The sequence below is a fragment of the Juglans microcarpa x Juglans regia genome, chromosome 7D (genome assembly GCF_004785595.1).
Source record: "Juglans microcarpa x Juglans regia isolate MS1-56 chromosome 7D, Jm3101_v1.0, whole genome shotgun sequence".
NCBI lineage: Eukaryota > Viridiplantae > Streptophyta > Magnoliopsida > Fagales > Juglandaceae > Juglans > Juglans microcarpa x Juglans regia.
Window position 1 is genome coordinate 22,715,836 of NC_054606.1, and position 27,297 is coordinate 22,743,132.

At 34.1% G+C, this 27,297-nt stretch overlaps 3 protein-coding genes across 4 annotated transcripts; 2 read left to right on the forward strand and 1 right to left on the reverse strand.

Moving 5' to 3' along the window:
* Positions 1-846: 846 nt before the first annotated feature.
* On the forward strand, positions 847-8,893 carry LOC121238855 (pseudouridine-5'-phosphate glycosidase). 2 transcript variants are annotated; one of them, XM_041135917.1, is made up of 13 exons: positions 847-1,066; positions 1,261-1,372; positions 2,599-2,709; positions 3,574-3,656; positions 4,857-4,916; positions 5,048-5,108; positions 5,647-5,753; positions 5,867-5,944; positions 6,959-7,004; positions 7,099-7,219; positions 7,334-7,419; positions 7,626-7,700; positions 8,625-8,893. In XM_041135917.1, the coding sequence occupies exons 1-13, from the start codon at positions 992-994 to the stop codon at positions 8,645-8,647; spliced, it is 1,038 nt and encodes a 345-aa protein (XP_040991851.1). In that variant the 5' UTR covers positions 847-991; the 3' UTR covers positions 8,648-8,893. The 2 variants fall into 2 exon arrangements, with proteins under 2 accessions (XP_040991851.1, XP_040991853.1); XM_041135919.1 differs by lacking the exon at positions 847-1,066 and having other exon boundaries at positions 2,570-2,705.
* Positions 8,894-13,919: 5,026 nt separating this feature from the next.
* Positions 13,920-16,289, forward strand: LOC121239498 (scarecrow-like protein 3). Its single transcript, XM_041136754.1, has 2 exons — positions 13,920-14,092; positions 14,609-16,289. Exon 2 carries the CDS (start codon positions 14,634-14,636, stop codon positions 16,044-16,046), a length of 1,413 nt encoding a protein of 470 aa, XP_040992688.1. The 5' UTR covers positions 13,920-14,092; positions 14,609-14,633; the 3' UTR covers positions 16,047-16,289.
* A 4,862-nt stretch (positions 16,290-21,151) lies between these two features.
* Positions 21,152-21,896, reverse strand: LOC121238350. Its single transcript, XM_041135190.1, has 2 exons — positions 21,417-21,896; positions 21,152-21,217 (listed from the first exon to the last, which is right to left on the reverse strand). The coding sequence occupies exons 1-2, from the start codon at positions 21,760-21,762 to the stop codon at positions 21,195-21,197; spliced, it is 369 nt and encodes a 122-aa protein (XP_040991124.1). The 5' UTR covers positions 21,763-21,896; the 3' UTR covers positions 21,152-21,194.
* Positions 21,897-27,297: the final 5,401 nt, after the last annotated feature.

Consider the following 27,297-nt stretch of genomic DNA (forward strand, 5'->3'; position numbering starts at 1 on the left):
CCTAATCGGGCCTCTACACACACAGAATAAATTTATTTTTCATCATTTTTTCTATTATATTCTTATCATTTTTGATGTGACATTAAATGATAGATTTATAGATAAAATTTAATAAATAATCTTTAATCATTTACTATCACATCATAAGATGATAATAAGATAATAAAAAAATAGATAATAAATATTATATATATATATAAGCTTTAATTAATTAAGAACTTCAAATCAATAAAGTTTTTAATATATATATGTTTCATATACTATTATTTAAGGGGAATTATAATTTAGTTTTAGAGAAAAATCGCACAAATATAAAACAAAAATTCCTCAACTGCCTCAAGGATAATAATTCTACTACAATTTAGTTTGCAATTAGATAGTATGAGTATACAAAAGGCTAACGACACAACACTTCAGATGTTATTTACAGTCAATAAGTGTATAAATGTCTTTCATTTTTTTTAAAAAAAATAAGTAAATATAAGAATTACATAATAAATAAATAAATTTTTAACGAAAAACCCTATTTTTTAAAAAAAAAAAATTATATTGTATTTGCACAATCTAGAATTATATCTAATATTAATCATTTATCTAACATCAGATAAAGTTTCCCCTTGCCCTTGAGCGAAGACTTTCCAAAGTGTTGGACACATAACAGTTGGTAGCAACTCCTAACGTTTCTAACTCATTCACTGTGATTAAGAGCCGCCAATAAGATTTGATGTGGATAACCTTAGGTTTATTTTCTAATATAAAATAATTTTTTATTAAATCACATAAATTAATTTTTATAAATTGCTAAAATTGTTAATGAATGATAGTTTCCGTTTGTAGGAAAAAAAAAAAACATCAAGGTAGTTCCTAAAATAGCCCTAAGAATTCAGGTAAAGCCGTTTTGATCTTCCCCACCGAAAAATAAAGGCAAGAGAGTGCGAGAGAAGTCGATCGGGTGGGCTTCCTGCACTGCTGGTCTCCTCGGTGTCGAGAAATGTCTTCTTCAGCACTCTCTCGACTTTCCAATCTGCGAGGACACTTCCACCCCACTGACTCAAACAACGACAAGGTCCTTCCTTTCGCCCCCCTACAGCAGTTATCACTTCTAGGTTTTCAAGGCAATGCTTAAACTGATTAAACTAATGCTCAAGTTACTCTTATTCAAAGTGTGGTTATTGATCAATGGCTGCTTGCTTTTCTTCTACCATGATCACTTTTAAATATCTTTCTATTTTTGTTATTATTTTTATTTTTTATATATAGGGTGGCAGTGATGGTCTCGATGGAAGGTTAATCAAGATTTCTCCAGAGGTTTCGGAAGCCTTGTCTTGTGGGCGTGCGGTGGTTGCTCTTGAATCCACCATTATATCCCATGGTAATTTTAGTTTTGGGGTTTACTTGTTCTTGGTAGCTTGATTGCTTTGCGTTTAGAGGATCTTAGTTTTTGGAGAATTGTTCAAGTATTTGATGGTATCTTTTCGTCTTTGTTTTCTATAAGGGGAAGATACCTGAAGGTTTCATAAGGCTAATTATTTGTAAGATACTTTGTAGCGATGCTTGGAAAAACTTTTGTAATGTCTCAATTTATTTTTTTTAAGGTGAACAAAAACTTTATTGATAAATAATAAATAGGCTTAGCCTAAGTACACTGGACTTATACAAGAGAAAGCACTTAGCTGAGGATTAAAAACAGGAACAGTACAAGGAAATCATGGAGACTTTAGCCCATTGAAATCTATAACTATTTCACATATATACAAGGTATTGATGAAGAGACGTCTAAGTTCATCAAATGACCGTTTTCGATCTTCAAAATTCCGATAACTTCTTTTCGTCCAAATACACCACGGTAAGCATATGGGGACCATCTTCCACACTGCTATGACTTGAAGATTGACACATGATCCTCTCCAGTTTGCAAAAAGGTCAACCGCCCTTCTAGGCACTACCCATGCTAAACTTTCCTCATTGATAGTAGTATTTCTTTGTGTTGAATCAAGCAAAACAGAGAGAGACGATAACTGTTTGTATAAATGCCAAAGACAAGTATATTTCTTATTGCTATCTTTCTTATACAGACTATTTGCCTCTTATATAGGCGTAATACAATAACAAACTACAGGCCTTTGGCCAATCATATTGTAACACCTAGCTACCAATCTGTTATGAACAGATTCTAGAATATTCGTGCTGAATATTTCCATGTGTGCTGGACTACTAATGCTCAGCTGAGGGAGTGATGACTGAGGCCTTAATACTTTGTACCTAAATTTATGTGTGGCAATGATTTATTCAGGTGTAATGGTTCCCATTGAAATAGTTGTGTTGAGTTTTTTGGACTACTGAGAATATTTTTTGGGTTCCCTTTGGCATTCTTCTGAGTTGGAAACCATACTATGTGCCAAATTAACTCTTATGACTGACATAACAATTTGATTGATTATGATCCAGAATATACATTTTTTGTATTGTAAGGAATTGTTTTCTGGATTCTTTAGAAGCAAAATCATATGCAATTTTTGTTCATAAATGCTTCGTATGTTTACTGCATGATAAATATAAAATGTTGCAGACTTTGAATCATGTTCTATACAAATTCAGGAATGCCATATCCTCAAAATTTGGAAACTGCAAAGGAGCTGGAGGCAATTGTCAAGACAAACGGAGCTGTTCCGGCTACTATTGCAATTTTAGATGGCATACCATGCGTAGGTGTTTATATTAAACTTATTCTTTTACCATACATGTATGCATAAATGTGCACTTGGAGAATTGACCGTTGAAAAGGTTCAATGAAGTAATCTAGTGTAAGAGCTTGATCAAATGATTGAAGCACCCAATTTTGAACTGTGCTTTGATCTGCCATAATTTTTGGGGAATTCTGAAAACCATAAGCATATTAGATGGATTTCCACTATTTAGTTATGGTGTTTTTTTTTTTGTTTTTTTTATTTTTTTTATGTACTTGTTGGAGTGGGATCACATATACTGTCACAGCTGCCACTTGCTTAAACAGTATGTATTTGTGCCATTAGGACTTATATGTGTATGTTCCTACATTGTACATATTGACGTTGAGAAATGTTTCAACTGCAACTATCACATGGCCCACGGGATTAACAATAGAGAGCAACCATAAAGAGATGGTTCATTAATATGACTCAGTATAAAAGGTTGGAGTCTGCACTTGGTTTCATATGTTGATTAGATCTAGTTTTCCATAAATCAGCCTCATCGAGGCTTCACATTTTGAGATTCTGAATGTTCTTTGGACTTCGGAGAGATCAGGATAAAATAATGGCTCGATTTCATCAAATAATCATATTTTCTCTAGTTTATCTGCTTGGTGGAATATTTGTCTTCAACTTTGTTGATCACTTGACCATATATGATTGGGCCTCACTATGAAAGTTATCAACCGAAATATTAGTAAAATTACTGAATACTTGTCAAGATTGTCAAGGGATTTATGTGTGTGTGTCGTGTTGGGGTGGAAGGGGGATTGCAGACCTTGTCTACTTCTTGGGATTATCTATTTTAATTCTTATTCCATAATGTGAATATATGTCTGTGTAGGCTTGAGTATGGAAGAGTTGAAAAAACTTGCAATTTTGGGTACAAGAGCTCAGAAGACAGCTAGGAGGGACATTGTGCATGTTGTGAGTAGCTCTTAGATTAGCCACTAAGTGCATGCAGTCTATCGTTTGTGACTTATTTTGTTTACTATAAATGGATTGTTTTGGATTTCTCGCTTGGATCAGAAGAGGAATTTTTTTTGTTCCATTGAGTTCGTAAAGGATATGCTGAAAACTCAAAATGTTATTGAATATTTGTTAAATTCTCCAATGGTATCTTTATTTACCATATCGTCCTATACTTCCAAAGTAATTATCATATAGTCCTATAAGACATTTATCTTGAAATCAAGAGGAACATTAAAACATATGGATAAGAATTGTTGCATAATTATGATGTGTCCTAATTTTTTGATAAGATGATGATTGATGTGTCCTAATTAATAGGAGTTTTTGGTCAAACACCATATGTGCTATGGGTACTAAGACTTGACTCATATTGTTGATGTTGTTCTTCTGTAAATGGTATTTTTTTCCTATAAAATCAAGTATTTCCTTTAGGGCATGTCGGCTTGCTGCCAATTAGATATTCAGATTTCACTTGAATACATAGTGGAAGTTGCCCTCCTGTGTTGACCTATTTAGTTGCTAGTACCATGAGGTAGGTTACACCAAGATTGGGGGTCCCAATGGCTTATATAACAGATGAAAATGATATTGATATCTGCCGGTATGAGAAAGAGCTCCCAAAACCAAATATTGTTATGGTGAGAAGCTTCAGAGATGGTTTTAAATGACTGAAACAGAAGTAATTTGTTAAAAGGACTAACGGGAAAACTAGCTGGCTTGGTTGATGATACAGAAGATCAGGATACACTACATAGAAGATACAAAATAATTCGGAAAGTATTGATATGAAATGAATCGAGTAATATCATAGACAAATCATCTCCAATATATGAGGTGTAATGACCAACAGGACTCGTGATATCTGGAGATATTACATGCCTTGAGTAATTTACTCTTCACTACTATTGAAAAAGTTTCTGCCACGAAATATTTAGAGCCTGTATGAGCAGTTTCGATTTAAAAAAGAAAAAGAACACCTTGATGTCTTAATACTTGAGTCTGCATGTTCAGAGGACTTATTGTGTTATACTTGTATATTGGATCATATAGTAAGGTTTTGACAGAAGAAATCCCTTGTTAACAACTACAACTTCTGTTTTTGGCTGTTCAATATTTTTGCTGCTGATTTTACATGCTAAGTTGTGCTCTTTTTAGGTGGCTACCAGAGGTAATGGTGCAACTACTGTTTCTGCAACAATGTTCTTTGCTTCAATGGTGACCACCATATTCTCAGTTTCTCATTGCCTTCCAGTTTTTCATATTCAGCTGTACTGTGGCCTTTTTTTTTTCCCAGTTCTGATATCCTTAATTAGGTTTTGCTAATATTTCAATGTAAACCTTATCAGGTTGGCATCCCTATATTTGTCACTGGAGGGATTGGAGGAGTACATAGACATGGCGAGCACAGTAAGTGTATCTCTAATGATATGCTTGATGCACATGCTGTTTTGGCCCTTTTGGGGTTGCAGAGCCATATTTCATGGAATGTCGTCCTTAGATTTTTTAACAAGTAAGATAATTTCATTAATGAGCAGAGATGCTATCCAAGTGTACATGGTGTATACAATAGAAAGACCTAGGTAGAAGGAATCTTGTCCTTTCTGTTTTAACTGATGCAAACTGTTTTATATGTTGGGTGTTCTGTTTATTCGACAAGCCAACCGACGTGTATGTTATATATTGTGGAGTTTATAGTCCATGTGATGGTCTGGTTTGGAGCATGAATTGACCTTGTCTGTAAGAGACCAAGACAAGGCTTATCATGGTTGAATATATCATTTGTATTTAATTGTTCTGCAATTTAGTAAGAAGGAAAAGTCTCTAATGTGTTGTTAAAAATGAGCTGTTGATCGCCGATAAATTTTCAAATTTTATGTTCATTTATAGGAATGAAATAACCTTATTATTTATGTTGGTATACATATTGGTCATTTTTCCTTTGCAGCAATGGACATATCATCTGATCTTACTGAGCTTGGAAGGACTCCAGTAATGGTTATCTCTGCCGGTGTAAAATCAATGTTAGATATTCCCAGGACCCTGGAATATTTGGTACCAACCAATTTATCTCCAATATCATTAGAAGTAACAGAACTTCAGATTAAGAAGTATAACTTATAGTTTCTTACCTCTCTGTTTCCTTGCATTTCTTATTGTAATTACAGGAAACACAGGGCGTTTGTGTTGCTACTTACAAAACCAACGAGTTTCCGGCATTTTTTACTGAAACAAGTGGCTGCAAGGTATTGGCCATCGACTATTGCTGAGCAATTATTCTTAGAGTTGAATTTTATTTTATAAGTATAAGAGATTTTATTGATGAAAAAATCTATTTGTTGGCTTGGCTAGTGATACACCCAGCATACCGCTAAGTTAAAGCCATCCACATCAGCTAAAATAGAAAAAGTATTGGTATTTTGAATTTTTTTTTTTTAATAACTATAATGGGTCTCATAACAAATAGTGCATTTACACACCAACTTATAAATAGCATAACTATTTATTGATACAAAGAGAAATAGGCGTTGCCCAAGTAAACAAGACGTATAAGAGAAAACACCTAGTTAGAAGTAGATACAAGAAAATTATGAAGGTTAAGCCTATTGAAATCTATAGCAATTGTCCAAAGAAATAAGTTGCTGAAATAAAAATTCTGAGTTCTTTTAGTGAGGGTTCCTTGTCTTTGAAGTTCTGATCATTTCTTTCTCATGAAATGCACCACGGTATTTTATTGATACTTGGAATTTTTATTCCATTCGATGAAAAAGTCGTGTTGACAGTGTATTGTTCTGCTTTAAAAACTCTTTAAGTTCAATTAAAATAGTCATTGTAATTGTTGTCTTAACTCTCAACTATAGTTTCCGCTATTACTCCACTATTAAGTAGGTAGTAGCTAATGGATTGCGTTGGTTAGCCTCTCTGATACGTACGTTCAAGCAGACCATTGTCCTTTTTTCTGTATTTTTTGTATCTCTTTAATTCCTATTGTTGAGTGCCTATAGATCAGCTTCAGAATATCTCTCTCTTGTTGCAAGAAACACAGAATTTATTTGGTGGTTGAAACTTATTGTAAGATTGCAAAGTTTAAGAGATGTCATGATATTAAAGCCTACAAGGAAGAAAAGTAATTATATGAATGATTTCTAAAACGGTAATTTTTTAGACTTGCACAGAAATATTGTGCAAATGTTTCGTTCAAGATAATTTAAGGTATAGCTTAATGTACTGAAGTTCTTTGATCATGACAAAAAATCTAGGTGCCTTGTCGTGTGGATAGCCCAGAAGACTGTGCTCGACTAATAGGCAAGTGACAGCCAACTCATTTTCATCTTTTCTTCATTTACCTTCAAAATATTTTAAGTGATTTCTGTTTCCATTTTTTTGTTTTTTGTTTTAGATGCGAACATGAAACTAAAGCTTGATACTGGAATTCTGATTGCTGTTCCGATTCCGAAGGAACACTCTGCTTCTGGAAGCGTAATTGAATCTGCCATACAGAGAGCACTTAAAGAGGCTAGGTAAAATGTGCCTTCCCTGACATCAAACAGTTAAACCTTTTCCTTTCCCACATGTTTTTATTCTATTATCTTATGCTGAGTACTAATTAGATAAATATGGCGTTGGATCATTAGGGATAAGAATATAACAGGAAATGCTGAAACTCCTTTCCTGCTTGCCAGAGTGAATGAACTAACTGGAGGAGCCTCACTTGCTTCAAGTATCCTTTCTGTGTCATTCTAGAAAATTTTATTAATAGGATTCACATTTAAACATTCTAAGTTAATTGCTTGAGCATATGAATTCAACCATGTGTCTGCATTTCGAATATTTTTATTATAATTCATTTCCTTTTCATTCACTGATGCCATGAGTTGTATATATGTTTTTATTTTATTTTATTTAACTATCTTAACTAATGCTTAGACATTGCACTTGTGAAGAATAATGCTTTTGTCGGTGCAAGGATAGCTGTAGCCCTTGCCCAGCTCAGAAATAAAGGTAGATGCTTATAATCAGAACCATTTTTTTTTAAAGAAGAAGACGGTACTCCAATTTTATTGAAAGCTCTCACTTGTGGCGGAGGAAACCATGGTTACAGCCGGATACTTGGGGGTTACAGATACTCAAAAAACCAAAATCCAGGCATCAAAAACCAAACAAACCCAACCACAATACATAATATCAATAATGTTCAAAGAAAAAAAAATTACAGGACCAAGACAAAGGAGAGAAGGATGAAACAAAAAGCACCTGCAAAAAGAGCACGCAAGCAAATAAGATCAACTCAAATAAAGCTAATGGAACTTACTAGTTGAAACTTATGTGAGCTGCAAATAGAGAAGACCAATTATGTCCATACAAAGAAGACCTTTGAGTTGACCGGTCAGGTTCTCCCTATTACTAGTCCAATCCATATTTAAACTCCCAGCTCCCCGCTTGGCTAGAAAATCCGACACAACAATACCCTCAGGAAAAACATGAGTCAAACGATACTCCAGGCTGCCCAAGAAACCCTGCAACTCTTCCTAAAAATCCTCTTTAAGTACCAAATATTACAATCGCCCTTTGTAATCCAGTTAACAAGTAGGTGAGAGTCTGTCTCAATCTTAACCCGGCCAAAACCAAACTGATAGCACCTACAAACCCCTTCTAACAAGCTTCTCAATTCAGCAAATTAGACCCCTCACCCAAGAACACAAAATAAGCTGCGTGCAACTTACCAAATTTTGACCATTTGCATCTTTGGTTAAGAAATGAACATTAAGATTAATGAATAATAGTGATAATTTGAGGATGCAAAGCGAAACTTCCTCAAAAGAAAAAACAAGTGTCAATACTTGTACTGATTGTCTCCTTGATGTATTGGATATGATTATGTCACCTGTTTTCTCCATGAAGGAGCTCATTTTTCATTTTCAACAGGCGGTTTTGAGTCAGTGCCATAGGCCACAAAGTTTCTCATCCAGATCTGGGCAAATCCAATTCTTTGGCAAGTTGGAGTTTTTGTTCTTTTGCTTATTTTTAGTTGTGAGGAATGGAAACTCTATATCAAATTGTTGCCTTGTGGCTGATGATCCATTCTGCATTTCCCATCCTAGATGGTGTATACTTGTTTTCCCGTAGAAACTTATTAGCCTCATCACTGCCATTACATTTTTATCTTATATAAATGTTATCAGGCGTTTAAAGCATGTTAATGCTTTAGTCTATGAACTAATAAGTGTATATTCTTCATGTTAAGTTATAAACTCAAATTAAAAATAAATTAACAAATAAATCCTTCTGCTGAGTTTTCTGAAAGGAGCTCACCTTATAATGTCAATTCAATTTTTTGAAGTTCTCCGGCTATAAAGAGATGCAAAAGCAAAAGTAAATTTATAAATTAAAATAATTTAATATAATATATCAGATTGATAAACTGAAATAGTTTATTTTACGGAAATCTTCTCAGTATTTCTCTTTAATTTTATTAGGGCCAAGCCTGGAACACGTCCTGTCACTGTTGGTTGCCACATGAATCCACAGAAGTTAAGACAACAGATATTGACCTACTCGGTTTTGTCACATTTATGACACTGCCCTCACTATGTCTTATCTATGGTTATAATGCTTTGTACAGTCATCATTTCCATCTTAAGACTCTTTTTCAAGAATTTATTATTGTAGTGATTATGGGCTCAAATTAAAAATTTCAAATCATTCAGTTGATGTGAACCCCTCAATTATAAGATTCACATCTTGAGGGCCTGAGGCCACATGAATTTGTATAGTAAATTAAACAATAATGGGTGATTTTATTTTTCAATGGATTCAAAGAAAGACAACCCCATGGCATTCAACGTCACCATGTCCCCCACAAGTCTCAAGACAACGAATGACCTTCTAGTCCATGTCAAAAACATTGCATATCAAAACTGCAGTAGCAACATGCCATAATGTAAAGAGCAAGTTATTCTAAATTACTAAATGAGAAAAATACAGTATACAATAAATTATCAAGATTGAAATATTACATCTTTCAATTAAATTGATTGCTAATTAGCATCCTTTGTTAGGATTTGGAGAAAAACTTTGTCATTTTTTTAAATGGGTCGGAGGAAGTGTTTTCTAACTCAATTTAAAAGAAAATTTTGTCAAAAAAAAGAAAATAAAGTATAGGCTACAAGATGCCAGTTTTGCTAGGTTATAGTGCATATTATGAAACGAGAACTGCTACAGACACAAAGAAATTATATAAAGTAAACTTATAAACTGATGTGATTTTTTAAAATCCGTTAGATCTACTTTATAATAAAAGTAACTTTACAATCTGACGTATAACATCAATTCATATCAGTTTGTGAGTTTACTTTTATATAATCACTTTGTTGCTAAAATATTTTCCTTATGAAACGTGTTAGTTAAAGTTTACTTTCATTTTTTTTTTTTTAAGAAATGAAAGTTAATATGGATTGAAATTGTTCGATAAACAAACTAAATTTTTATTTTTTAAGTTCTATTCGTTTAATACGAGTTGAGTTTGTCAAAACTAAGATTGAGTCAAGTTTATAAAATGTTCACAAAAAATTCGAAAGTACCGTTTTTAAGTTTTTAACCCCTAAAATTGAGAATTTATTTCCATAGCCAACATACAAATATATTTTCAAGGGAACTTCAGGAAAATATGAACAAAAAGTTGATAAGTAGCTCACAATTGGAACAATTCTATGGCATGGGTTTTTAGAGTAGAGTTTGGCCATCTCAAAGAGATCAATTCTCTCATAATTTCACATTAATTAATTATAACCAAATAAAGTTACTATAAAGTATACGATTATACCAAGGATGATATTGTCTATCCATAACATGCATGTGACAAGTTGAAATGATATCCATCACTTCAAGGTCAAACAGATCGAGTGGGTGTTAATATTTGCTCCACATAATTAAAAAGCATCCTATTTTAGAACAGAAAATAAAAAATAAAAAATAAAAAAAAAGTACTGGTGCTCCCACATGAAGTTTGGTCCAATGCACCTAATAATTAAACTTCTGCAAATCTATATATATATATATAAACTTTCCATTGTGCAAATATATATAAGAGTAATATTAGATATAGTTATCAGTTGTGCAAACGTTACGAATTAGGTCCACTATTAAAAGTTAATTTTTTCACACGGATCTTATAGTTACTCACTTTTTTCAAAAAAAAATGTACAATATTTATGACTGTAAATATCATTTCTATAAACTACAGAATCTAACTAGCTTATTATGTCGCAACTTACTTATTGTGGACAGCACACCCATTACTGAGGTGCCTCAGAGGATTAAAGTTGATTAGATTCAAGAATTGATGTGAGCAAAATGCTATTAAAAAATAAAAAAAAAATCATGTATGTGGGATGGACTGTGCATTACTAGCTATCATGTATGAAAGTAGACATAGTAAAGAGACAACTGATAGTTAACAGAAATGGTACCATGATGATGTTTCTATAAACAAAAAATAAATAAATAATGGTTAATTGTCATGTCAATATGAGCATAAACAAAACAAAAGCTTCCAATTTGAAAGACACAATTAGCTTGTCTTATGCTTAGTTATAAAGACATTGATCATCCATCTCAGTTTCCAAAGGAAATAGGTGTGATTTTAGACAGACCATGGCCAAACAGACAGAAAAACAGGTATACATTTATCTATTTTTTCAAGAACAAAGATGCTCAATGTTGTCGTGTTTTAAACTTTGTATGATTTGATGTATTCCAAGCATTAAATTCATAAGAGCATTGCTAATTAACCTGGCTGTTTATGATTGGATTTTCACACGTTATTAACATTATTTGGCATGATCAAGCAAATCCAAAGAGTATGGCATGGCCATTAATTAAGTAATTTAAAAATAAATAAATAAATATCTATAATATACTAATATGTCATTTTTTATATGGGAATCTTTGCAGCTTCCGCAACACAATGTATATCATTAAATAAAACTTCGAATAATACATGTGATTAAAGTTAAAAGTATATTATTATAAAATAATATAACTAATTAAGTTACCAATTTTCATTAAAGTTTTTTGAACGCATGGTTTTTTCTCAATTTATATATTTTTGGCATTCTAATAAATGGTTTATGATAGTTAAGGAAATTAAATTTTATTGTAAAATAAATCAAGAACACAAAAGGACAAGGAATGAATAATAATAATAATAATAATAATAAAATAGAGAGAGAGTAATTGACACGATAATTGCTTTAGATCCAGTTTCCTTGGCCAAGCCACAATAGGGATTGCCGGAAATGGAGGTTAGAGGATATATGCAGCCTGAAAGTGAGCAATGCAATTGGTCATTTTGGAGATTTCATTTTTTCATCATTTGGATATTCAGAGGAAAAAAGCATAAATATAATTTGATAGGTAGGATTGAATCATCTGCCTCATTGCCACACGTTAGGATCACGAGTAATACTAAATATAGTTATTGATTATGCAAATATGCGTACTCATTTTAAAAAATAATATGATTCATTATTAAAAAATTTTATTTTCATATAAGTCTCATATTTGCTCATTACTTACATAGTCTATGAGTATGAACATTGGAATAGATAAAGACAATGGCAAAATTTGGCTAAAATCACATGTTTTGTTTTTTGTCTATTCCATTCAAGAGAGATGGGATCACATTAGATTATTCATCTATTAGTCAAAATAATAAAAAATATTTTTGATTTAATAATAATAATAATTTTTTTCATATTTTGCAATTATAGTTACCATATTTTAATTAATAGTTTAATTTATAATTGAATTATTGTTTGCCAACTATATTTTTTAATTAAATTACAATTTAATTTATAATTTTTGTTTAGAGAGAGAGAGAGAGAAGGGCTTCTGTGTCGAGAGAGAGAGAGAGAGTCTAAGTGGGTGGAGAGAGAAATTATTCAATAGATAACGAATAGTAACCATACAAATATGTATAATTAATGTAGCTTGTAAGTAAAAAATTTGCACTTGTCTCTTCTAACGTAGAAAATTTAATGGAATTGTTACTAAATTTTAGTCTGCATTTACATTTAGCTATACCAATACTAATACTCTAAGACCATAAACAATTATATGGGTGCAAGACTGACTCATGCACCAATAATGATGGGATAGAATGGGACAGACATCAGAAATCTAAAGCCGATGAGTCCAAATTATATCATGCATGTGGACGTTGAACATTTGGAACTTTAGTGAAGGGTGATGCTTGTGGTTTGATTAAGATGTGAGCCTCATACGCAACCAATGAGTTCAGCGATAGGTTGTGCCTATTCTAACCCTAGATAGAAGACAAGGAAAAAAAAAAAACCCTTACCTTCTGTAAACATTGCCTTTAGAACTTGTGTGGAGAGGAGAGAGTTTGACAGGTTTCTAAACGAGTAATATTAAATATAATTATGAATTACATAAATGTTGTGCATTACTTTTTTTTTTTTTTTTAAAAAAAAGAAGTGCACGATACTTACCTATTATATAACTGTAGATATCATTTTTTTAATAAACGGATAATAAAAATAGAAATGAAAAATTGGGACCTAACACTCCACAAGAAGAGATAAATGTACTCTATACTTTTTGGCTTTTTGCTTAACTTCATTGCCTCTTTGTCTTACTCCAAAGAGGATAAGAACAATCGTGTGGTCATTGCATTGCCCATTCAAAAGAAAACAAAAAAGAGGGTTTTGGAGGCATCAAATTTTCTTGGGAGGTTTCTTCACTTTCTTGCAATTCCCACACACACCCCACCAGGAAACAAAACTTGAGGGCATTGTTTTGTCCTTGTAATGTTTGGATTCAAGTAACCCACTTTGGGGAAAAAAGAAAGTCATTAGGCCAGCTCTTACCTGATTCCCCAGTCACCTAATGTAAAGACAAGATGCAGACTTTCAAATAAATAAAAGGAAAAAGTTGTAGTTTCAGAGTGAGGAAAGAGAGACAGTTTCAAGAGAGAGAGAGAGTGCAAAGCAAAAAGGCTCTCACAAAGTTCCATATTCCACTTGGGAGTGGGAAGGACAACAAAACAGTAACGACAAAAGGACTCCCCCACGCATTGTCGACAACGTAGTAGCCATGAACAAGTCCTTCCAAACAGACGGAAACTTTTGATCAAGCCAAGTCGAATAAACAGAGGAATCCCCTCCCCCTCCCTCTCCCCCCCCCCCCCCCCCCCCCCCCCCCCCCCCCCCCAAAAAAAAAAGAGAACCCATAAGAACAGCTCCGTGTTCACAGAGAGAGATTGGAGAAGCAATCTCTGGAATTCTCATGGGGCTCCATGTGGGTTCTTGATCAATTCCGAAACCCAGTCAGGATTTGGCTGTTCCAATTTTAGTTGGCTAGTTCTGGTTCTGGTGTGGTTGAGCTGGTTCTGTTTGTCTTTTCTGTTCCATCTGTTACTGCTTGGGTGCTTTTGTTTGCGATTTTGAACTAAATTCATGATTTTTTTTTTTTTTTTTGTATAACCTTTTGAACCTGTTCATTGAACATAGAATGTCTGATCAATTTCTTTAATTTGGACTCCATTGGTAATTTGGTTGTCTACTCTTAGCCTTCTAGTTTTTTGCCTTTTCGCCCTTCCTTGCTTGTTTGATCTAGTTAATTTGGTAGATTCTTTACCCTCTTAGACTTATAACTAAGCCCTCCGAGCACTCTGATTCTGCACTCTTTTGCTTTGTTCTTGTGGGTGGTGAGAGGAACGTAAACATGTTCTCTAATTAAGATTTCATGCAAATCTGGCGCTTGCTTGAACAATCTGATGTTTTGTCAGAAGACTTAGACCCTCTCATCGTTTAGATTATTTTGTGTGGCGAGTGTGAGTCTCTTTTTGTTGCAATTACAGTCTGTCTTCTTTCCTCGATTTCCCCTAATTGTTGTGGTCGTTATAAGGCTCCAATGTTTCAAGAAGAAGGGTCTTCTTCTGTTACTTCGTCACCTCTACAATTATTTTCCATGATGTCCCTTTCTCCAAGCATAGGATCACCATACCCTTGGCTTAGAGAACTTAAATCCGAAGAGCGGGGTTTGTACTTGATCCAGTTATTGCTTACTTGTGCAAATCACGTTGCTGCGGGTAGCCTTGAGAATGCAAATATTGCCCTTGAGCAAATCTCCCTGCTTTCTTCTCCTGATGGTGATACCATGCAGCGTATAGCGGCATACTTCACTGAGGCGCTCGCTGACAGAATCCTAAAAGCTTGGCCCGGTCTTCACAAAGCCCTCAATGCCACCAGAATAACATTGATTTCGGAAGAAATTCTTGTTCAAAAACTGTTTTTTGAGCTGCTTCCGTTCTTGAAGGTGAGCTTGGTGCTCACAAACCAGGCTATTATTGAAGCTATGGAAGGGGAAAAAATGGTTCACATAATCGACTTGAACGCTGCAGAACCTGTACAATGGGTTGCTCTTATTCAAGCTTTGAGTGCACGGCCTGAAGGTCCACCACATTTGCGAATTACCGGGGTTCATCAACAGAAAGAGGTACTGGATCAAATGGCGTATCGACTGAGTGAAGAAGCTGAAAAACTGGATATCCCATTTCAGTTCAATTCCGTTGTTAGTAGACTAGATGATCTTAATTTTGAAAAACTTCGTGTCAAAACTGGAGAGGCTCTAGCAATCAGCTCGGTTCTTCAATTACATTCCTTATTGGCCTCCGATGACGAACTCTTGAGAAAGAGATCCCCACTGGAAACAAAGAATCTCAATGGAATACACTTATCTAGAGTCCTGCAAATTAACCAAAACACACTGGGTGAGCCGCTTGAGAAAGATTTAGCTAGGCATAGCCAGAGTCCTGACTCAACCTCATCATCGCCCATATCTTTAAACGGTTCGGCAAAGATGGATAGCTTTCTCAATGCCTTGTGGGGTTTGACACCAAAGCTCATGGTAATAACAGAACAAGATTCTAACCACAACGGGTCAACTTTAATGGAGAGACTATTGGAAGCTCTTTATTCTTATGCAGCATTGTTTGATTGTTTGGAGTCTACCATGCCAAGAACATCATTGGAGAGATTGAAGGTGGAGAAGATGCTGTTTGGGGAGGAAATTAAGAACATCATAGCATGTGAAGGAGCTGAGAGGAAAGAAAGGCATGAAAAGCTTGAGAAGTGGATTCAAAGGCTTGATTTGGGTGGGTTTGGGAATGTGCCTTTAAGCTATTATGGTATGCTGCAGGCAAGACAGTTGTTGCAAGGTTTTGGTTGTGACGGGTACAAGATCAAGGAAGAGAATGGTTGTGTGGTAATATGCTGGCAAGACCGAACCTTGTTTTCAGTATCAGCTTGGAGGTGTAAAAAATGAGATTTGAAATACTGATCTCCCTGGTTTTAGTACCTCTTCTTTCCTTTTTGGTGTGAAAGAATTCTCTTCCCTGTAAATGAATGCAGTTAAGGGTTGTTCTAATTGTCCCTTCACTTACCAGCCAAAAACAAGGCTGTCTTCTTTTATTACCTACATATAGAGTTTGTCTATTTCTTCTCATTTCATAACCAATGGAACCTTAAACTAACGTTTTGCTTTGTATTATGTGCGCTTGTATTTCAAGTGTTACAGCCTCAAATTGCATTGCTTAAAAGTTTGTGCTGCATCAGCAATTTTTTTTCTGGTCATTGCATTAGACTCTGTGCTGTGAATTGTCTCCTGAGTACATACAACAATGCCTGTATATCGAAAACAAAGAATTGTAGACAAATGGCGTTAAGATTTTCTGAGTTACTGAAAACAAAGAATTTCAGTGCATTTTCTTCTTTTTCAGCACTGAGAAAACTGAGCCCTTGCTTAATTCAAAAGACTTCACCTCCGATTGAATCTAAGACGACCAAACAAACATGAGTATGTCCAATTGTTCATTCAATAGTAAGTCTATCATATTTCTCTTTTATTTGGAAATTAATTGCAGAGAAAGAATAGCTCATTTCATGGTCAATGGACTGTACTAAAGGCTTCAAGACTTTGCAGCCTTCTCCCACATTCTCCTATTAATTCACCACCCCGGAGGAACCTCAAAAGCAGCAGAATATTGGAATTATTAATTGAGGTAATAAAATAGACGAAAAATGTAACTTTACCTGCTCAACTTACCCCCTACACATCATGTATTTTAATTTTTTTTAATTGTTTTCTTTACTTAATAGTTAAAGAAGTGATTATTAGTGTATTGATATTTTTTTATATTTTTAAAAAATATTTTAAAATGATAAAAAAATATAAATAAAGAAATTGGAAAAAAAATTGAAGAAAAATAAAAAGGTGATTTTGGCCTAGCGGTAAGTTGCATCAGACTACTCTGAGCAGCAGAGTAACACCGCTTTAAAATAGAATTGAAACATTATTAAACAAATGATAAATATGTTTATACAAATGAAAATTTTAATGCCACTCAAATAATATTGAATATATTCCAATTGTCCAACATGACTTGAGTGCAAATTTAATCATGTATATATATACTATTATGTTACAATCAATTATATTATTATACATTTCAGGGGTTAATGATAGGAACGAATCTAAGGGTATACTTGGGGCTGCATAAAAAAAGTTCTTTGAGATTTCTCTAGGATTTTTTAATCAATTTATTAATTGTGGTGTCCCATTCAAATCCAAGAAAATAGAAAAAAGAAAACATCCTGACGACATCAATTCAAACCAAAGTTAGAACAATTTCCATCAATAACCTTATAATAATTTCTATGGCATATGCAGAAACTTACTTTAGGTTGCATGAATTATGACTATTGATGGTGATGGGAGAACACCTCATTAGACTTTAGCCAAAAATAATATTAACAACAATTAATGATACTATAGTCCAAATTGCCACCGCCCTGAGCTCATCTTTTGCCTATATATATTACCATTTCTTTTTGCAATCGGCTGTCAGCAAAATTTAACTTTTGATTTTTTAATCTTCTTTAGAGTTAACAAGTTATAGATGTGCAAGCACTGGGGAGACAGATATTCCGAGATCTAGTCGATAGATATTGGAAAAGTCTTTGAGCAAACTTTTGGTATAATTAATATGTTAAAAAATTAAGAGAAATGTTTTTAGTCTATAAAAATAAATCTACAAATTAACGTGATTTGATGTGGTATATTAGATTAGAAAACTATTTTTATTATAAAATAGATCTAACATATCGTATGAAGTCATGCCGGTTTGCGTGTTTACTTTTATAAGATCTCTTTATTACTGCAGCACTTTTCAATAATTAAAGATCATGGATGTGGACCTTAATGTGGAGAAAAAAACTTCTCATCCGAATTTGAGGGGTTGAGTATGACATTAAAAAAAAAAAAAAAAGTCTTGCAATATTTATTATTGTTTGCCTAAGATTTTTAGATTACATCAATAAATGCTGACGCATGATATGCCAATGGACCTCAGCGCCTCGCAACACAAAGCCCAAAGGGGTTGGTGCTGCCTTCGGCTTGTCCTTCTCCAGGCTATTTGTGTCAAAACTGAATGCCCCATCAATGGGGCTCGCAATCTTTGCATGGACCTCCAAAATTCCTCCCAACAAGACAAGTATCTGAATCGTTGAGGTTGTCGAGCTAAAGCAGCTGTGTATGCTAGGAGCAGCCATCTCTGTATGTCTCTCTGTCTCTCTGTGTGAAAGCCTTTGTGCTGGACAAGATCCAAACACTTGGTGCTGCTCAAAGCAGTCAAAGATGAGTATGTGACCAAATACAGTAGTAATTATAACGTAGTTTTGGTGTACGGACAAGTGTTACTTCGATACCATGTCATTAAAAATTAATGTTTGCACAAAGAGTATTAATGTCATAGCATGTCGTGATACTTAATAATTTGAAAAATGATAGCTATAATCATGAGTGTGTAAGTATCGTACAATCACTTTAAAAAAAGTAAATAAATACGGAACTCACATAAAAAAAAAATTAATTTTTTAATAGTGAACCTTACTCCTTTTCAAAACAACTGCACGGCGTGTGCACACTTCATGACTTATGTAGCATTACTCTAATAATTTTTTAATCAAAGAGCATCTTGCACGAATTTCATGGAAACCGATAGCAGTCGTCCATGCATGATAAAAGAGTGCTGAAAATTATGTTTTATAATTCTGACCCAGTCTTCTTATAAAGATTCCACAAATATGCTAACTAATCTTACCGCATTATGAGATGTAAACCAGAACTCAAGCCAAAAAGAAGCTCATAGTCAATTAAAAATGCAGCCTAATGTTGAAGAAGGAATTAGAAAACAACTCCCTCCTCTATGATGTTTTTCCACACCCTAGTTGATCCTTAAAATTAATTAATCTCTTCCACATCCCCACATGAAAAAATAAAGAAATTTTTTTATGTGCGACGTTCTCATCCCAATTTCATCCCGTTATGATAAGATGACATAAGAAAAACTCTACAAACTACACCATCATCCTACTCTTATCTCATTATGATGAGGTGGCATAGCTCATCAACTTTTGAAATTCTCTTTTTAAAAAATATAAAGATGATCAAGGGTGATGAAAAGTGTAACATTTTTATTTTATGTAGTAGAATGAAAGTAAGATGAGAATATGGTTTGTAACATTACTTTTAAAAAAAATAAAGATATAGCTAGCTCTTAAAGTTTCTCTCTCTCATTCTCCTCCCCTCTCTTTTCCATTTCAAGTTTCTCACCACACTTGGTTTCATCATCAACCATCACAAACGCTTCTCTCTCATTGGCATACCTCCATATATAACCATTCCCCAAAAGAGCTTAGATGAGAAAGTTTCTAGAGTTTTATTGATCGCAAGCAAACTTTTTAATGAGAAACGGGTGCTAATCTTAGATGATCACTTAACAAGATGGAACTTTAAATTATCACCGATAATCCTCCTCATAAGAAGTTCCCTTGGAGCTTTTCGATGTACTGGTTATTATACAAACAAGGATATAGAATAGGATGGCCCTAATTTATATATTAAGAATGATTAAAAATATTATTTTCTAACGAAAAAGTAAAAGGATGGCCCTAATTTCTTTAAAATAAAGTACTATGTATATGTATTTTAATAATAACAACAAAAAAAAAAAAAAAAAAACTCATATTATATACCATACATCTACTCTTCTTTGAGTGATCTCGATCTGCAAGTTCTTTTTGGTTCTCTTCATCTTTAATCTTTCTATGCATGAATTTTCTTTGTTCTCCCTTGAGCTTTCTTTTTAACTTTCTTCCTCTCGTTAACAATGATCAATATGCTTAACTTTTATTCAAGACATTATTTGTGATATTTTATTACCATAAACATAGGCCATATCTATATATATATATATATATATATATCTATATATATATATATATTATCCCTTATAAGTTGGTATATTGATAATATTTTTTGTATTTAGAATTACGTTTATGATATTTATTTTTATTTTATGTGGCTGCATATTACTGCATGTTTTTCTACATGATGGCTTGCTATATATTGTAGAAAATTATATAAAAAATATATTTGGTTATTGTAATACTAGTTCAACCCCAAGATGAATTCCTGAAATCGCCATTATTTTATTGTACACATTGTGATTAAAAATATTTAATTGGGAATGGCTTCATGTTTGGTGAGTGAAATAAGATGAGAATTTTGTAAATAGTAATAAGATAGTTTGTGAATAGTAGTGATCAGATAGTTTAAGTTTAGTATTTTTTGAGTTTTGGGAAAATAGAAAGATAAAGTTGAATAAAAAATATTATAAAATTAAAATATTATTAGAATATAGTTTTATAATATTATTTTTGTTTAAAATTTTGAAAAAGTTGAATTGTTTTTTATTTTTTGTTTGAAAGTTTGGGAAAGTTGTAATGATTAGTTTGAAAATTTTGTATTTAAATTATATGTTTGGGAAGGAGATTGGATGAGATGAGATGAGAATTTTTGAATAAGATCTATTTCCAAACAAGCTATCAATCAGCACAATATTAGATCTAAAAGAAATTTTCATACTAATATTGGATGTAGAATTAATACAGGTTTTGCTATCATGTAATTCTTCATATGCATAAATATATATTCTTTTCATGACAAAATAAAAAATTAAAAAAAAATTCCGAAAGATCATATATATTATAGCCAATTTTAAATTGATCTGCAATATATGGATAATTTGCTCGAGCTAATCTTAGAGTTTTTTTTTCCTAAAATAATATGGATGGAACAAATGTTTACTAAAATAATACTACTATTTAATTCCAAACTACTTTTCTCTTCTTTTTTTTTTTTTTCTTATGAAAATTTTGATATTTGTATAATATATTAGAAAGCTAGCTGGAAAAGGTCGAAGCACATGATCCCATGATTATTACATGGAAAATTAGATGTATGCCGTTTAGGCTTATTCTGACAATTTTATAATGTAGAGTTTAAGATACGGCAGGCATGTACGGAGCAGCCTGTAGCCATTCATATTCCCCCGACTTCAAGCTCATGCAATCACGCCTTGGGAACTGTAGAGCCTGAAAGAATCGTAGCACAATATTAGGATTAATTATGCCTGATCTGTTAATTCCAAACTACTTTTCTCTTCTTTTTTTTTCTTATATGAAATGATTTTTTAAAAAAAAAAAAAAATGAAAGAATATGCATGTCATGAGTTCATTCATGATGATCATCAAGAAGCAGCCAGAAAAGTAGTCATGAGTTAATGGACTTTACTTCCACATTGCAGTCCATGCGGAACTGTTAATCCACAAGTTTGAACAACGAAGACCAGCTTCTCCATGCTGACAAGGTTCTCGATTTGCTGAGCATAACGTTTACACATGCATGGAAAGTCAACTCCCCTCAGCGCTACGCAACAATCCTGCGATGGTGGAACTTCTGGCCCATTTTTCCCAACAAAATCAGAGCATTCAGCTACAAGGATTGGAATACTTGCTCCGCATGATTGTGCTGACACCTGAATATGGTTCCCACGCATTAGGGTTGTGGCAACCATAACCAATATTGCCATGCCCAAGCTTCTTCTAATATTCATGTACTTAGCATGAATAATTGCCATCTGATCTCACTCACTCACACTCACAGCTCACAAATCTTGGTATGGCTGATGAATGTGTTGCTTAACTTCATGTGGTTATGGCCAAGAGATATGTGTATATATATACACAGAGTCCGAGAGAGAGAGAGAGAGAGAGAGATAAGTGTGGGGAAGGAATGAGGATAGATATATGAACATTGTGCATGCTACACGCAAGCATTTGTGCTTCATATTTATTGAAGTTATGCATTTATAAAAACCAATTTTCTTTTCAAAAAACTAGATATATATGCCATGAGTTGCCTCAAATTAAAGGGAAAGCGCGCGTACGTACGTGCATGCATGGGGCAGCATTAATTTCACTCTTTTTGAATTTTTTTCTTCTTTTTAAGTTTGATCAGTACGCACGCACGTAGCTCAACTCCTGATCCCCCAATCAGTTGCAAAGTCACGTTTAAATCGCTCAATTCAGGCGCTAATAGCATGAATTAGCACCGTCAACCAGACGTGCAGGGGACTTGGCTTATAAGACTTTCAGAGTTTACACTCATAAAGGAATATATACTTGGCAACTTTTTGTGTCTGCGACGTATTTCCTACAGAAATACCACGGAGGCACCGTTGTAGGGTTCCCTTTGTGGTGGATTATCTCAGCCGCTAGTAATATTTTATTAGGTTGGGTGCAGCAGGGACTTCTGAGTCTTGGTTTGATATATATTTTTTCTCTTCACTTGCTAGTTAGAGGACGTTTGAGAATTGATAGGTTGGGCTTATTTGTTATTGGTAGTACCAATTGGGTGGGTAGTATTTATTTAACGTGTGGGCGTTTCATATATGGTTTTCCTATGCCTAAAGTGAGGTTTCAATAATACTTGGCTAAGCCGTTTTCATAAAAATAAATAAAATAAATAAAAGTTCAATATGTGTAAATTGAAAATATAGGGAGAGAAAATTGAGAGTATAGCATATTCCATGTTCTCTTGCCAATAAACTGCAATATGGTCTAAGAGAAAATTACCAACCATAAATATGGTTTCTTTTGATAGTCCTCGAAGAGGTTTGTTCAAAATTTTCTGTTGCAGTTGTGAAAATCTGTTGTAGATGTGGTTGCACCAGTTCTGGATTAATTGCTGCAGTTGAAGAAGACCTCCGTCTCCTACTCCACAAATTTGGATAAGTGAGTGTATCGATTCAGAGTTTTCAAAAAATTAAGAAGATAGGTGGAAATGGAGGGACGACTCAATTATAACTTCGCAAACATCTACGAAACACGTAGAACTGTCCCATATGCAATTCTAAATAAGCATGGATGATTAGATCTGAAGTCTAGAAATCAAATGGAATAATGCATGTCACGATTACAACTCTAATAGTGGGCGATGAATGGGCAGTATACTTCGGTTAATAAATTGGTTAATTAGTGATGTCATTTCCATATCATTAATTTGATACCAACCATTTGTATCCCTAAAGGTAAGAGAAAAACTTGTACACTGATAATTATGTAAATAAGAGAAGTAAGATAAAACAGAAAGGTGATGGAGAAGAATTGTGTATTTATTATCATTCTTTCTTTAAATATATGAAGTGTACAATTGTCCTTGCCAGTAAAGCATTTACAAAAGAATATTCTAACCAATCCTACATCAGTGGCAAAATTAAGGTTACGTTTGGATGTTGAACTAAATTGAATTAAGTTAAGTTGAGATGATAAAATATTATTTTGAGATTTAAAAAAGTTGAATTATTTATTATATTTTGTGTTAAAATTTGAAAAAGTTATTGAGATGAGTTGATATGAGTTTGTTAACCAAACGTACCCTAACTCTAGCAGGCTGTATAAAACAGGTAATAGAAAGCAAAATAAAAATAAAAATCAGTTATCAATTCTGGAAGGTTCTTCCATTTCCTTTTCTATTTTCTCGATTCTTGTGATCCCAATAAGGGTGCTACCTGCACCATATGGTGCGGGGTCGCCCCCTCCCAGCTCTGCATGGGCCAGGGGGTGGGGTGAACTCCTAATCCACCCCGCCCTTCGCTCACTTCAATAATTAGTACATTTCACTAGGTCCAAAAGTGATAAAAAAAACACATTTAAGAACTCAAATTGTAAATTTAAATTTGTAAATATGACTATAATTTAAAAATTATGTAGTTTTTAGATTTGCTAGTACATATCTTGTGTAAGTTGTAGTGTAATACAAGAGTCTCACATTGCTTAAGTGTGAGACTCGTATTGTCAAAGAAATTTATAAAAGGATCACCCTATTACATTACAGTTTACATAAAGTATTAAGTAAAAGTTCTACTTAATATATATTACTATATTTCTATTAAAAAAAAGGTGTGGGGCGAGGTTGGGCCCTACCCGCACCCCACCCCCGCTAGGGTCCTAGATGATGGGCGGGGCAGTGGGGTGCGGGGCCCCACTGCCCACCTTTAGATCCCAACTTCCTTCTAGAGACTCTAATCCATGTTGACATTGTTGAATAGGCATGACTTTCTTCTTTAGCTGAAAGCCTTGCTGGCAATTACCTATTTGTTTTTCATATCTCAACAACCCCCCACAAGATGGAGAGTAGATATTTTCTACTCCTATCTTGGATAAATGAGAGAAGAGATTAGCAGAACATAAGGACTTGGTCAACATATCAGTGACTTGAGAGGCACTGCTCACATGCTCAGTCACAATACTCTCATCTTGAACCTTATCACAGATTAAATGGCAGTCGAGTTATATGTGCTTAGTCCTCTCGTGAAAGACCGAGTTTGCTGCAATGTGCAATACATCTTTATTATCACAAAACAACTTAGTTGCTTGAGGATGTTTTATTTGTAAATCATGAAGTAAATACTGTAACCAACTCAATTCAGAGCACATGCTGGCCATGGCCCTATACTTGGCCTCAACTGAGGACCTAGAAATTGTATTATGTTTCTTGGATTTCCAAGAACCAAAGAAGAGCCAATGAAAATGCAATACCCTGTCACTAATCTTCTTGTATTTGGGCATGCCCCCCCAGTCTGAATCATTGTAAGCTCTAAAGTCCACGATAGATGCTGAGGGATAAAACAATCCCTGCCCTGATGCTCCTTTAATGTACCTCAGTACTAATACTTTGTGAACATCATTCAAGTGTGGGAGCCTAGGAGTTTGCATAAATTGACTTAACAATTAGACTGCATATGAAATGACGGGTCTGGTTACGGTTAAATATATCAATCTTCCAATAGAAATTGAATGATCGAGGATAGGCTCTTCTACATCCTTCGAAAGCTTAAAGTTTTGATCAAGAGGTATTTTTGTTGGTTTGGATCCAATTGTGTCAGAATCTGCCAATATGTACCACACATATTTTGTTTGGCAAATATAAATCACTTTCTCTAATCTTGCTATCTCTATACCGAGAAAATACTTCAACACCCCTAGGTCTTTGATTTTGAATCTGTCATTGAGAGAACCTTTGAGTGAGGAGATGATGTTCATGTCATTGCCAGCTACTATGATGTCGTCCACATAAACCAAAGCTGTAGTGAAGGAATCTTTGGTGACTCTTGTGAACAAACTATAGTCTGCCTTGAGCTGTTGGAATCCTTGTCGAACAATAAAATTAGACAGCTTGGAGTTCCATTGTCGTGAAGCTTGTTTTAATTCATGCAGACTTTTCTTAAACTTGCGAACCTTTGACTGACCCTATTTAGAATACCCTTGTGACATCTCCATGTATATCTCCTCCTCTAAATCACCAAGTAAAAAAATATTATTTACATCAAACTGTTGCAAAAACCGATCCTTGGCTGCTGCCACAGCTGGTAAAGTACGAACAATCACCATTTTTGCAACAAGGGAGAAGGTTTCATGATAATCTAATTTCTCTTGCTGCGTACATCCTTTAGCCACTAGTCTGGCTTTGTACCTCTCAATACTTCCATCAACATTGAACTTGATTTTGTAAATCCACTTACATCCTATGGCCACCTTTCCTGGAAGCAAGTCTATAACAACCCAAGTATCATATAATTCTAGAGCATCTATCTCAGCTTTCATGGCTTCTCGTCACTCAACACATTTTTGGGCTTGTTGGTATGAATTAGGTTCAGTACGTGTTGAAATAGAGCTGACAAATGCTTATGATTACTTGACAATTTATGATATGACAATGTAGCACACAAAGGATAAGGATTACCTGACTTTGTAGGAACCTTGTCCTTGTTCAACTCCTGCGAATAAGGAAGTGAGGACTAGGCTTGCTGACAGATGAAGTCTTGTTGATGTGAGGGTGCTTTTCTGTTTCTAGTGGATCTTCTAGGAAAATGAGAGATGGTTGTAGTGTCTTGGGAAGATTCTGGAGGTGACTCTATCTTTTCTTCAAGATCAAAGTTTTCGAGTGAGTGGTTAAATTCTTCTATAGTTTGAACCTCGGATTGGAGATTTTGGCCATTTTAGTAGTCTAAATCAATATTGATAGTTTGAGTGAAAGGTAATTGAGGAGTGTCTGATATGGTATAACTTGTATCATCATTGGTGTCCTTGTAAGGAAATATGCTTTCATGAAAAATGGTATTTCTAGAAATGAATTGCTTTTTAGTTTCTAAGTCTAACAACTTGTAACCCTTAATCCCAAAAGGGTACCCCAGAAACATGCACTTCTTAGCCCTTGGATCAAGTTTGTGTCTATTATAAGTGAGGGTGGAAGCATAAACTAGGCATCCAAATACTCTAAGATGTAAACAATCTGGCTTGGTTTTGAAAAAAAATTCAAAACGCGTCTTATTTTGAAGAAGAGGTGAATGAGTTCTGTTTATAAGGTACATGGTTGTAAGAACACAGTCACTCCAATACTTCATAGAATCCCACTTTGAAACTTTAGAGCTCTAGCCACATTTAAGATGCGTTGATGTTTTCTTTTTACTGTTGCATTTTGTTGCGGGGTCTCCACACAGGAGTTTTGGTAAATGATACCATTCTCAAGATAAAAATGTTTCATATGAAACTCACCCCCATTATCACTCCTTACAACATTGATTTTTTTGGATCTAAATTGAGTCTCAATCATTATACAAAAGCTTTGCAAAGCATCACTAGCATTTGATTTGAGTCTTAGCAAATAAACTCAAGTACAACGACTAAAATTGTCTACAATGGTGAGAAAATATCTTGATCCATCATGAGCAATTCCATTACAAGGACCCCATAAGTCACAATGAATCATTCAAAATTATTTTGAGTTTTGTGTTGGCTAACAGGAAAGAGTAGCTTATGGAGTTTAGCTAAAGGGCAAATAAAACAATGCTCCTTTGTACTGGTAGCCTTGTGAACGGAATCAAGCTCCATTAACTCTATTCTAGAATCTGAAGGATGACCTAATCTATAATGCCAGAGATTGAAATCATCATGATTTCTAGCAATAGAAGTCAAAATGTTTGTTTTATTTCTAAGGGAGGATATGACTTCGTTTAGGGTTATAAGAGAGACATTCTTTTGGGGAAGATGATGTAGACCTTGCATCACCTCACCCATTCCAGTCATCTTCCAAGTTGAAAGGTCTTGTACAA